The sequence below is a fragment of the Elaeis guineensis genome, chromosome 10 (genome assembly GCF_000442705.2).
Source record: "Elaeis guineensis isolate ETL-2024a chromosome 10, EG11, whole genome shotgun sequence".
NCBI classification, from domain to species: Eukaryota; Viridiplantae; Streptophyta; class Magnoliopsida; order Arecales; family Arecaceae; genus Elaeis; species Elaeis guineensis.
This window is the reverse complement of record NC_026002.2, coordinates 72,098,774-72,111,139: the sequence shown is the minus strand read 5'-3', so window position 1 is coordinate 72,111,139 and position 12,366 is coordinate 72,098,774. Positions and strand designations below refer to the sequence as shown.

Below are 12,366 nucleotides of genomic sequence, written 5' to 3'. Positions count from 1 at the left end.
TCGAGCCGTTGATTCGGCGATCGGCAATCGAGCCATGTTGGTCGGGACCTTTTGCCTTCAGAGGTCGAGGCCGTCGGTTCGGCGATCGGTGATTGAGCCGTTGATTCGACGATCGGTGATCGAGCCATATTGGTCGGGGCCTTTTGCATTTAGAGGTCGAGGCCATCGATTCGGCGATCGATGATCAAGCCGTTGATTCGGCGATCGATGATCGAGCCATGTTGGTCGGGGCCTTTTGCCTTCAGAGGTCGAGGCCATCGGTGATCGGCCGTGTTGGCTCAATGATCGGCGATCGAGCCATTGATTCGGCGATCGATGATCGACCGTGTTGGCTCGGTGATTGACGATCGAGCCATTGATTCGGCGATCGACGATCGATCATGTTGGTCGGGGCCTTTTGCCTTCAGAGGCCGAGGTCGTCGTAGATTCTCCGCCCCTTCGATCTCTATCAAGATCTGTGCATGAGGAGCGGGGTGAGGGGTGTAGGAGTCATATCTGCGATGCGTCGGTCTTGGACTCCGTCATCGGGGCAAGACCTATCTATCGATGGAGGGCCTGCTGGGTTCAGCATGGGCCCGACCTTTCTTCCATTTTTTCTTTCAGCCCGTGCCTTAAGTCAGGCGCCGGTCAGAAGCTCCTTCGTCCATGCGTATGTACTTGTACGCGCGCTCCAGCAGTTCGACGTATGTCCGGGGGAGGGTCTTGTCCAGAGAGTATGTGAAACGGGACCTCCTTAGCCCCCGTTTCATGGTCGAGATGGCCATGTCTTCGTTGAGGTCCCGGACCTCAAGCGTGGCTGCGTTGAATCACGTCACGAAGTATCGTAGAGTCTCATTTTCTCTCTGCTTGAGGGAGAAAAGACTGTCCGAGGTTCGTAGCGGCTTCCGACTGGTGCTGAAATGAACCACGAAGGAATGTTCGAGCTGCCCGAAGGAGTGGACACTTCCCGAACGGAGGCCGGAGTACCAGGCCCTGACAGCTTTGCGGAGCGTGGCGGGGAAGCCGATGCAAAGGAGAGCGTTGGTTGCCCCTTGGATCGTCATGAGAGCTTTGTAGCTCTCCAGGTGGTCGATTGGGTCGGTGGAGCCGTCGTAAGGCTCCACATGCGGCATCTTGAACCGACTGGGGATCGGTTCGTCGAGGATGAGTCGGGAGAGAGGTTGGGCGGTCTGAAAGTCGACGTTGTTTGAAGACTTCTGCCTGTCCACTTGCAGCTGTGCGAGCCGACGGTCGATTTTCTTGAACTTGTATTCGTAGTCGTCTGTCCGTCGGTGCTGGGAGACCCCAGGAGTGGAGTCTCCGAAAGATTTCGAGAGGGAGGCGGACGGCGTTCGCGGTCGCTTCTCCTTCCTCGCTCGTTCTAGTTGGGAGGGAGAAGGCCGTCGGGACCGGTGGGTATCGCGCCACGGCCGCCCCTCCTCCTCTCTGTAGGAGCGCTGTGGCGGGTGCTCCTGCAGAGGCGACAGGGATCGACACGGGCGTCGGTGGCTGCTCCTGGAGGGCATCGGACGTGCCGTCGGTTGCCCGGTCGGTGATGGCGGTAGCTGGACCGATCGTTGCTGAAGGCTTTTGACCGCGTCCGTCAGCACGGTCATCTGCCGTACGATCGCTGCGATTTGCGCCTCCGTGGTCACCGCGGGATGCGGAGAGCTGGGTTCCACCGCGGAGGGTGGAGGAGAGGCCTCTTCCCGACAGGAAGAGCGCCTCGCCGATCCGGTGACCCTCGATCGCTGAGCTCTTGTCTTTGTCATCTTGAATTCTGTGGGGGTTACGATCCCTGGTGTTGTCGATGAAGCACTAACTCGTCACTATAAGCGTTGAACCCGTCCCCCTTCCTGGCGCGCCAATCTGTTGCGGCCAATCCCCTCGTTGCCTGGTCGCCGGGAACGAGCGCCTGCAAAAGAAAGTCCTCATTGACCGGAGGTGGCTCCGGTGGGGACCCTCCGACGGTCAAGTCAGAGAGGAGACTAGGCAACAGTGAAAAGAAAACAAGGAGCTCAACGAGAGAGGGAAAGAGAGAGAGGGGGCAAGCCCAAGAGTTTCGAAGGGACCTCTAGCACTGTTGCCTTCCCCGATATATATAGTGGAGCGTGGTATGGCGCCGTCATTAATGGCGCGGACAATTGAAGAATTGTCAACTCACTGAAGATCAGAGTCGCCGTAAGGGTGTCAAATCACCGTGGGACTGTCAAATCGCTAGGGTGGACCCATGCCTTAGGTGGGATAATGCCCCTAGGCGGCAGTGCCGCATGCCGTTGTCAGGACTGACAGTTTCTGGCAGTCGTACGGCGTTTGGGAGGGCTGGCCGATCATATGTCGGTATTCGCTGCCGAGACGTCGGGTGATGACCCGGAGGCACCGTCGGCTGGTCTGGTGTCTTGCTTAAGTCGGACGTCGGCTGCCACCCCCGATAGTGAGTCGGTAATATGGGTTCGGCCGCTCGGTCGGTCGAGAACAGCATGGGTCAGTTCGGCCGACACACCTTCGGTCGGATATTGTCAGCAGCCGTCTGTCGGGGTCGTCGGATGGAGTCGTCCGTCGAGGTCATCCGTCGGGGTCGTCCGTCGAGGTCGTCTGTCGGAGTCGGTCGGTCGATCGCCGTCGGTCGGTCGGTAACGGTATCTGTCGGTCGGTCGGCCCGACGATGAGTCGGCATGGGTGAGGTCGGTCGGTATTCCCCAATAGATTTTTTTTTTTTTTGGTATAAACGCCACATGACCTTGATTAAAAGCATTGTAACTTCACTTTTAAATCTTTTCCAATAGATAATGGCTACAGCTCAGCCTATGATTGCACATAATTGAGCCAACGCGCATAATACATGGGTGGTTATTGGGCAGTTAAACCATGTATCCATTTTACTCGACCGACATCTATCTTCATCTTATATAAATAGTATTCGAGTGATTCTTAGATATTTTTTTTCTCTAAACTTTTCTTGGTTGCGATCACCCTTTCTGAATATATCTTTATTATTTATTGAAAATTCCCATCTAACTTAAGTATAGGAAGGTATCTCGTTAGACAAACTCCAGTAAATAAACTTGTCAGACAATCAGTGCCAAACAAGGAGCTTCTTCGTGTGAGTAAAGCCACAAGCGACCACTCTCATGAGCCAACCTCTCCAACTTGGAGCTTGTCCAACCGCTATAAGCTTGGAGTCCAGATTTTGGCAGCAACAACTAGTATGTATCTTGAGGTTGATTGAGTGACATTTGCAAACAACAAAAACATGGTTCTCTTATACCATATGCACCAACTTCCCGACCTCAGATAGAACCATACAACTGGTGCGAGTCAACCAACTTAGTTGTCTTAATTTGGCGGGTGGAAGCCAACCAAATGGAATTTGTACTCTCCTCGCCTAAGCAACCCAATCGAGGAAAGTTCGCTTGCGTGGATGAGGAGGGATCCGAGGAATACAGACTGTCATCACCACCCTTTTGCATTAACTTTTGCGTCACGCACGTGATTCCTCTAAAAGGTACACCGGACTATGGTCCACCGATCCATTATTGTCAACAAAAAGGTTTTCGGATGCATTCTGCGAAACCAAAGGAATGGCTCGCGGGTAGACTAACAAATTTGAACGCACCGATGCCCGAAATCCTTTGAAGGCACATATATCCACGTCACAGGGAAGAGAGGCAGAAACTATAGAATACCATTCGGGAAACATAAACCTCATTTATACACATGCTGTTTCTTTTTCTTTCACACAATCTCTGGTTAAAACAACTACAAGTCATGCTCTCCGAGGTGCTTTCCTGAGCTAAAGCAGGGGTTCGAGTGTCACAGGCATCATCCTCAGCTTTGCTATGTGTATACAATCTGACCTCTTGTTTTGCTTCCGTTCTGTAAAAAAGTTATTAGTCATTTGGAATCTCTCAAATCCCCAAATAATTCTTTTAAAGATACGGAACGAAAGGAAATAAAATTCAACCTGAGATCTCCAATTCTAGTTCTAGGGTGGTTAATCATTGATCCTTATGCTCCTGCATGTACTGCGTGTGATGGGAAATTTCCCTCCTTTCCTTGTGTTGGATTTTCTGCGCATGCCTCTAGCATGGTGGTCGTCCTCAATTTCCTTGCTCAGTTCCATTCTTAAGCTCCTGTTCACAATTTTTAGGAAAGAAACTGCAATTTCATCAATAAATGTACTTCAGCAGAGCAAAACATCAACAACTAATAAAAAATTATATGTAATTTGTGTATCTGTGGTATTCAGTGTTTTAAAAAGTGGCTGCACCATGGGGATGGTATACACTAAACATACTATGCTGACCATATCTGGAAGCATATACAGCTAATATTTTTTTAACTATTTAAAGATATTAAATGTAATTATTATTATTATTATTATTAGATATTAGATATATATTGAATATAATATTTTTTAGATGGATAATCACAAGGTTAATGACAAGGACGACTAACAATTAGTATTTATTGCTTTGTACATAATACCTAATAACAATAATGATAATATGACCGGTATTTTAACATTGTCAATACCCATAATTGCCCCATCTTGATGTCTGCATCAAACTTAAATATCAGCTTACGCGTCACCTTCATAGCCGGCCCATGTAAGTGTAGGGCTGTATATGTGGTTCAAGAATGCCTAAGTCCACTAACATATACAGCCTGTAATGTTACGAAGTTGGTATGTGTAGCTATCTAATATTAAGAAAATTGTCATTTTTTGCCTACATATGGATGACTGCATATAATAAATTATACGTAGACAATAGACTATGGAGTGCAGTGATATATAGGCATATATGCAGTATTATACATTGCATTTTAAAACACTAGTGGTATTAAAATTTTTCATCTTTTGAATTATCAATAATCATATCATCGAAACACAAATATATCCGTTACAAAAATATGATATGTACGAATTTTTGTATATGAAGTATCAACCAGAATGTGCTAAGTTTTATCATCTTGAAGCACGTGGATATTTGAAATAAGTTTAGGGGCAAATCTCATACCTTTCAGCTCATTTTGTTTATAATTTCATAATACAATCAACTTGTCAATCTAATTTTTTCTATTATTTATCCTGCATTCGTTTGGGATCATGAGAGGATAGATAGATGAGATTGAAAGGATAAATGACCTCTATTCACTGTTTGGTTCAAAAAATTATAAAGATAATGGATAAAAAAAGAAAGATTATCTATCCACCCTGAATCATTAATTTACATCCTCCCAAATTGAGAGGACGCAAAGAAAGATGGATGGATATTGATGGGTGAAGTTTTATATTGACAAAATTACTCTTCATTAATTTTTTTGATAAACTATAATATTTCTTCACCTTTTCATTTATATTATTTATATATATTTTATATATATTATTAGTCATATATTACTAGATCTTATTACTAATTATTTTAATTTTAGTATATAATTTTGATAATTATAATTAGAATTATCTTCTATTTCTCTATTTTTATTTACTATTTTAATTAACTATTTATATAATATAAATTAATTAATTAATTTAATTATTAATTAATTAGTTATTTATATAATTAATATGTAATTAGTTAAATAATATTTAATTTAAAAATTATTTATTAAATTAAATTAAAATTAAATATTTATATAATTTCTTATATAATTATGGATTATAATGATTATAAGTTTATATATTATTTATTTTTTAAGTAAAATAAGTATTATAATTGATAATAATAATATTTTTTATCAAAAAGTAGTCTAGTAAAATTATATATATATTATCTATTTTATTTTTTATTTCTATTATATTAAATAGAGGAAAAAAATATTTCTATCTATTCTTCTATATTTCATCGAATATATGAAAAGATGGATAAAAGATCCATCCTTCCTCTTCCTTATCTATCCTTCTTTCCTTCTCTTCATCTATCCTTCCTCCTTCATTTATCTCTCTATTCATCCTTCGTATCAAATAGAGAATTAAAATATATATATATATATATATATATATATATATATATATATATATTGCACTCTTAAACGAAAGTCTGAGGTACATACATTGCCGTTCGGTCTCCCGGCGGAACCACTCATAGGGTGGATATTTAAGTGAACTGACACACACAATTTAGTGACATGAGGCAGGATCAATGGCTTACCAAGAATACATTGGTGTGACATGGCACTATTATTTTTCAAATATTTATCATTCTATATGAGAAAAAATTATATATATACATACATGGCACTATTTTCTTTCAAATATTTATCCTTTTATATGAAAAAAAATTATGTATATACATGCATGGCACTATTATTTTTCAAATATTTATCGTCCAAGATGAGAGAAATTATTATCTAAAAATTTGAGGCTGAGTGAACCGGCAAATTCTTACCTAGCAGCATTATACGAAGACGACCGCTTCAAGCTTGGGAATTCTCCAACATCGTCACTCCCCAGCTTCCTGGTTTCGATCAAACTCCCACTAAAATACTCCATATCCTCCAATCCAGTTGCCCAAATACTAGTAGGCATCCCCCCAGAACCCGCCTCAATCTCCTTCGTCCCCTGTTCGGTCTTCACTCGCGGTAGTCTTCCCCTGTACTGCGACACCAGCGAGATCCCCGTCTCCTTCACCGAGATCGAGCCGCACGAGATCAGATGCATCAGCACGGATGACGCCCTCACCCTCCCGTTCGAGCAGTCGCCCACCGTCCGATGCCGATAATCCGGGCGTATCGCCACGATGCGGCCGTCGGCTTTGATCAGCGCTTCCAGCGTCTCAGGGCTGGAGGGAGACGGCGGAGGCGAGATCTCGTCAATGTCGAGATCCAGCGCTTCGAGATTCGGAATCTTCTCTCGCCTTTCTTCTCTGATGGGAACTCGCCACCGGTGTCGCAGGTCGTCGGTCTGGATCGAGGCGTCGGAGAATGTGACGGCAGGAGCCGGTTTCGGTGCGCTTTTGTATTCCGGGGTCTCGTTGAGATCGATAGAGCTCCAAGACGTCTTCTTTCTTCTTGAAACGGGGAAATTGGAATCGTCCCGGACGGAATTAGGGATTTTGGGAAGCTTCTCGTAGGTGGAAGAAGAGGTAGCGAGGGATTCTTGAGAGTTAGAAGGGTTGTTGCCCAGGTGGGGGAGCTCCGATCCTTTGAGAATGTACTCTTGGCCATGAACCGGGTAGATGAAATCGTCTTCGGACAGATCGTGCCACACAAATCCGTTCTTATAGCTCCTGAATCGAAATTCGGCAAAAAGGTGAGAACTTCAAGGTTTCTTCGATTCGAATCGGCATAAAAACAGGCAAAAAGTTTAGTACTTCAGAGTTGGTTGGATTCAAGTACAATCTAGAACGGTAAAAAGATGAGTTCTTTAGGGCTTCTCGGACTCGAATCTACATCAAAGGGCAAAAAGGTGTCTCTAAAGTTTCTTGAATTCTAGAATGAAAGAAATAATCGAGACGTAATATGGAGTTTACCTTTTGGAAGACCACGAGTACATGGCAGCCATCCCTTTTCCTCTCAGAACATCGAGACGATGGATGACATCTAGAATTGGAACAACAAATAGAAATGAGATGGCCATTGGAATGAAAAAAAAATTAAAGGGGCCGTTTTTTCCCATTTTCTGATCTGATACCTCTGAGATAGAGCCCTTCGATGGACGAGAGTGGGACTTCCATGAAGTGAGGGTGCTCAAAATGGCCGTCTCTGGCGAGGTAGTAGACCACCGACACTTTCCTCCTCGATGTCCTGGGCTTCGGCTCGGGCTCCGACCAGACCTTCGTTATCCCCGGATTCGTCTCTCGCTTCTTCCACTGCTTCGAAAGCTCGCCTCTTCCTCTCGAAGAGGCCGCCATTGCCTTCGAATTTTAACGGCTAAAACAGAGGATCATAGGAGAGTAAACAGGGGAGAGTAAAGGTTTAAAGTTAAACAGAGGATTAGAGTGTAGATGGTGCAGAATAGCGAAGAGGGAAAGGGATGGTGTGAGAATAGCGTGGAACTGCTGGGATCCAAACAGGGATTCTGCGGACAACAGGAAGCCAACAAAAAGAGCTCATGTGATCACAGTAACAAGTTAGTTAATCTAAAATATATGTTAGAATCTAAGCTCAGATCCTGTCCAGTTCATGTTGTCGGGTCAATCTTCCACCATTCATGAATGAACTAACGTTGATATTTGAACAAGCAGCAGGTATAGTGCGTTGATTGATTTTATTTTTTTCAGCTGTCCATCCAATCATCTAGTTTGGTTAATGCATCAAGGCACGATCATTGATGAGTGATGGAACAATAAATAGCAATCAATTTTTTTTAGCTAAAAAATCCCCACAAGCACCATGATAGCTAGGGTCAAGTAGTACTAAGTAGGCATCACCACATCAGGCAACCATAAATGACAGCACGCAATCCAATGTTTTTGTAACTCCGATATCCACAAATAATAAGATAACAGTCATTGTAATGACCCTTCTAATAAGAAATAATAAAAAAATTATAAGCTTGTTATTTGGCAACGTCACTACACACAGAGTCACAACGGAAGGGGGTGGAAAATCTGGAGTTGATATGAAGATTAGGATTTAAAATAAATGGCTTTGCTTATCTACGGAAGAAAATATGACATTTTAAAATGACGTTGTCATTTTAAAACATATTATTCGTACATTTAACATCAGAAGAAAGAAAAAGCTTTTAATATTATCATGGCTGTCATTCTTTCCATCCACAAGGTGGATCTCGTCTCAGCCTAGATCTTGGCCAAAGAGAGAGATTTCAAATTAGGTGGGATTCTCCGATACCTTATTCAAGTCTCTGTTACAAATTTAAAACAATATATATTTGTATTTTTTTGGGACTCTTGGCGTTACTCTTGGATCCTTGGGGGCCTTGACGGGAAGATATCTGGGATTGGGTGAGCTTTAGGAGTGATCAGCCGACCAAACGAAATGGTCGGCAGCCCAAAATATGAGCATGATGCCGAACCGTGAGTTAGACAGCCGTTGAAAACCAAACACGCTGTCCGCTTTCTCCAAATCTGAGAAGGCTAGGAAATCCTTGCAAGACCAAAGGTCTGTCCCTGAGACGACACTTTGTCCTTGTGTAACTAGTCCTCGAGAGCTCCCCTTCCATCAAGGAAAAAAATGGAAAAGAATAAGAAGAAGCTCAGGGGGTTGCAATTTTTCAAGTAGCCAGCTGCCTTCAATCCAGATAATGAGGGTTTGTGTACTTGGTGGGTAATTCTTTTTCTTATAATGATTAGTAACAAAGCCGGAAAACGTAATGAGATTAGAGTTTTTAAAATACAGCTGTATTCAGATACCAGTTTATCCATCGGAAGGCTTTTATTATTTGCTATGCATAGAAGGTTTTGTAACGAAATCATGATTACATAACTTCTGTTCCTCAAATATCTGTAATTAAATATATATATATATATATAACTAGCTCAGAGCACAAGCATTGGTCACGAGGACCATGAGGTGGCTGCATTTTAACTAGAGTTTCTGCTGCTGCTCATTTCGGTTAGGTCGGAAGGTGGATATCAAATTCTTGCACAAGAAGTGTTGAAGTGATCTGCAAAAAGAAGTTCGAATAGGAGATTTTCGTTCTTGCGAGGATCCTTCGATACTGAAGTCATATTCAGAGAACAAAGAGAGCAGCAACGAGTTCTCTGAGAGGGATTACTTCACTTACCTTGATCCTCGGGACTTTGATGATTTATAAAGAATGTCGTCGGACATCTGGTTGGACAACTGTGAGATCGTATAATCTCAAAATTGTAGGGCCGTTCAACATGCGATAGCGAATGAGATATTTCAGCTCCCAATCGCTCCTGCGAAATCAGGGAAGTTGGTTATGCTTAAGTCCATCCACTCATGGTGGATAACCATAGCACGTGCCCGAAAGTTGATCGGCTGAGGCTATGGAAGGTTGACCGAGGCAAACAGCTTATGCAACAGACTAGAGATAAATAGTTATTCTCTACATACCTTAGTTTTGTACTTGGATCGATGATTGCATAGATAGCACGCTAATCAGAGGTATCAATGACAACATACCAGATCCGAGACATTCAAGATATTACTATAACATTACCCTCCTATTCCTGAGTCTGAGAATCAGATGAAAGGAGTATCTCAAGTAATTTCTCGGATCTAGGAATGTGCGCGCTCATGCTTCCATATGCCCCCTACATTTAAGTTTGATGATATCAACCTGACGAAGAACTGTTGTGAATAACCACGGTTGATGGGACCACTCAGCTGGTGATTTTTTCAAGGGTTTAATTCATTAAACGATGGCTCTTTGTCTTCCCTTCTACCCTCCTTTTAAATATGGCCAACATATGCGCCAAAAGACAATCACAAACTCTTTTCTGTTCTAGATTTTTGTCGAAACTCTCCACAAATTTCCAGCGATAAAATGACGGATCTGGAGTTTGTGAAAAAGCTTGAACTGAGATTGGCCCGAAAGAGGCAAACCAAGGCTCCACTAGCTGGTCCTCCGGCTCCGACGGGTGGCGATGTTGGGGCTCCGATCATTGAATCAACTTTTGCAGCCATGAGGGAGGTGAATCCCCCTTCAGTCGTTGAATTTGTGGTCCCTCCTCCAGAGGTTGCGACGAAAGCCTTACCAGAAGAGATTTCGATGAGGAAGATCTTGATGGAGGAGCTCCAGCAGTGGAGATTTCGACGAAGAAGGCTCCAACGGAGGGCACACGGGTGAAGGAGACTGTCGGCCATCCGGAAGAGGCTCTAGTGGCCATAATAGAAGCCGAGAATCCTTCGGAGCAAGCAATGTCCGATGTATATCTTCTTCTTCTGGTCGCTTCTCAAGTAGGTCCCTCACAGCCTGTGCCCGCTGCTCTGTCCACGGCGGAGAATCTCAAATCTGCGGTGGAGTTTTTGGAAAACCTTCTTTCTCCCGTCGAGAGATTGTTTCTTAAAGAACAAGGGGCTCAGTAATAGATGGCAAGCACTCTCAGGTCCCTTGCCCAGGTAAGGGATTTCTTGAGTCTCTTCTTCTTATCTCCTACGACTTGTAGCATCTAATAACCTTGATGCTAATTTTGTGTAGCTTGGGCATCATCTGGCTAGCTTCGTCGGCTTTACTTCTGATGCATCTACACTGAAACTTACAGCAGCGAGAGAAGAGATTGACTTACTAAAGTACCAGTTGGGGCAAGTAGAAAGAATCAACTTTGAGTTGATCAGAGAGCTCAATTCTTCTGAGGAGGCCCTTCAAGAAGACTGAGAAACAATCAACCATTATGATGATGAGATTAGAAGGGCCGAAAGGAAGATTGCATATCTCGAGAGGCAGAGGTCTAGGGCCGAGAGGAACTGACGTCAAGCTCATGACAACATAGAGCACCTGAGGAGAACATTCGGAGGGAAGAGAGACTGCGACTGCACGTCCTCCAAGGCTCGTTCTTAAAGGAGCCCCAGCAAAGGCTTGGCTAAAAGGATCAAGATCTCGAATAGAGCCAGCCACAGAAAGAAAACATCACAGAGAGGTGGAGGCCCTTCCTCCAAAGAGACTCAGGTGTCTCTGGAGCCATCCACACCTCAGGCTGAGCTTCAGGTGGCTCTCTCAGAAATGGAGCACCTGAAAAAGAAAGTAAGGATAAAAAAAAATGATGGCTCTTCTTCATGGTCGACTCGCAGACCAGGAGCTTCTGATCAAGAAGGCTCAATGGAGGGTGGATCGACTGGCAAAAATAGGGGTTGAGATTATAAATCAAACCTCCAAGTCAGCATTCTCCACTGGCTTCAAAAGATGAAAAGCAATGGCTGAGCCGCATCTTCTTGCCACGCATGCAGAGCTTTTGAAGGCTAATCTCCTGAATGAAAGTTTGAAGGCCGTAATAGCAGATAGCATCAAAAGATTTGCAAGAGCATCCCGGTATCTTGTTGTGTCGAGCAAAATCGATGCTACTATCCAGACTGAAGAGGTTGCCGATAGCAAAACACATCACTCCAAAACGAGTCATGCTGATGATGCTTCGAAGAAGTGATGTATTTTTTCTTTCTTTTTTTTAACCTGAACTTTGTAATTATGTTGGATGAAAATAAATAAAGTTCATCTTTATTAATGGCACTCAGTATGTGAATGGATGTGTAAACTATATTTCGAATGACATAAGTCATATTTCAAGCTAAACTAAGTTTAACTGTAATAATAAGATGCGATTTGAGCCATACCACTCATACTTGTTATGCAGATTCTGAAGAAAATTAGAATTCAAACTGTATCCACATGACAGATACCACCGCACGTCCGCGTACATCTTTTTGAAAGTGGTGTAGAGTATGTCTTACCTGCTACCAGCATTAATTGCTACATCAGTGACAAGAGTCACATCCCATCAAGGGCTGCCATGCCTC

The 12,366-nt window shown here is 43.6% G+C and overlaps 1 protein-coding gene across 2 annotated transcripts; it reads right to left on the bottom strand.

Moving 5' to 3' along the window:
• Positions 1-3,646: 3,646 nt before the first annotated feature.
• On the bottom strand, positions 3,647-8,041 carry LOC105032834 (protein SOSEKI 5). Of its 2 annotated transcripts, none has more exons than XR_002163410.3 (5): positions 7,616-8,041; positions 7,455-7,524; positions 6,372-7,211; positions 3,944-4,137; positions 3,647-3,855 (listed from the first exon to the last, which is right to left on the bottom strand). XR_002163410.3 is itself a non-coding variant. In XM_010907410.4 (5 exons), exons 1-4 carry the CDS (start codon positions 7,833-7,835, stop codon positions 3,974-3,976), a joined length of 1,269 nt encoding a protein of 422 aa, XP_010905712.1. In that variant the 5' UTR covers positions 7,836-8,026; the 3' UTR covers positions 3,647-3,855; positions 3,944-3,973. The 2 variants fall into 2 exon arrangements, 1 of the variants encoding a protein (XP_010905712.1); XM_010907410.4 differs by having other exon boundaries at positions 3,944-4,112; positions 7,616-8,026.
• Positions 8,042-12,366: the final 4,325 nt, after the last annotated feature.

Bases quoted from the DNA above. Each gene is read 5' to 3' on its own strand.
- LOC105032834 (XM_010907410.4), bottom strand. From the start codon at position 7,835: ATGGCGGCCTCTTCGAGAGGAAGAGGCGAGCTTTCGAAGCAGTGGAAG. The intron at 7,525-7,615 runs GTATCAGATCAG...TTCCAATTCTAG, and splicing joins CGAAGGGCTCTATCTCAGAG to ATGTCATCCATCGTCTCGAT. The intron at 4,113-6,371 runs GTAAGAATTTGC...AATTGTGAACAG, and splicing joins TCTTCGTATAATGCTGCTAG to GAGCTTAAGAATGGAACTGA.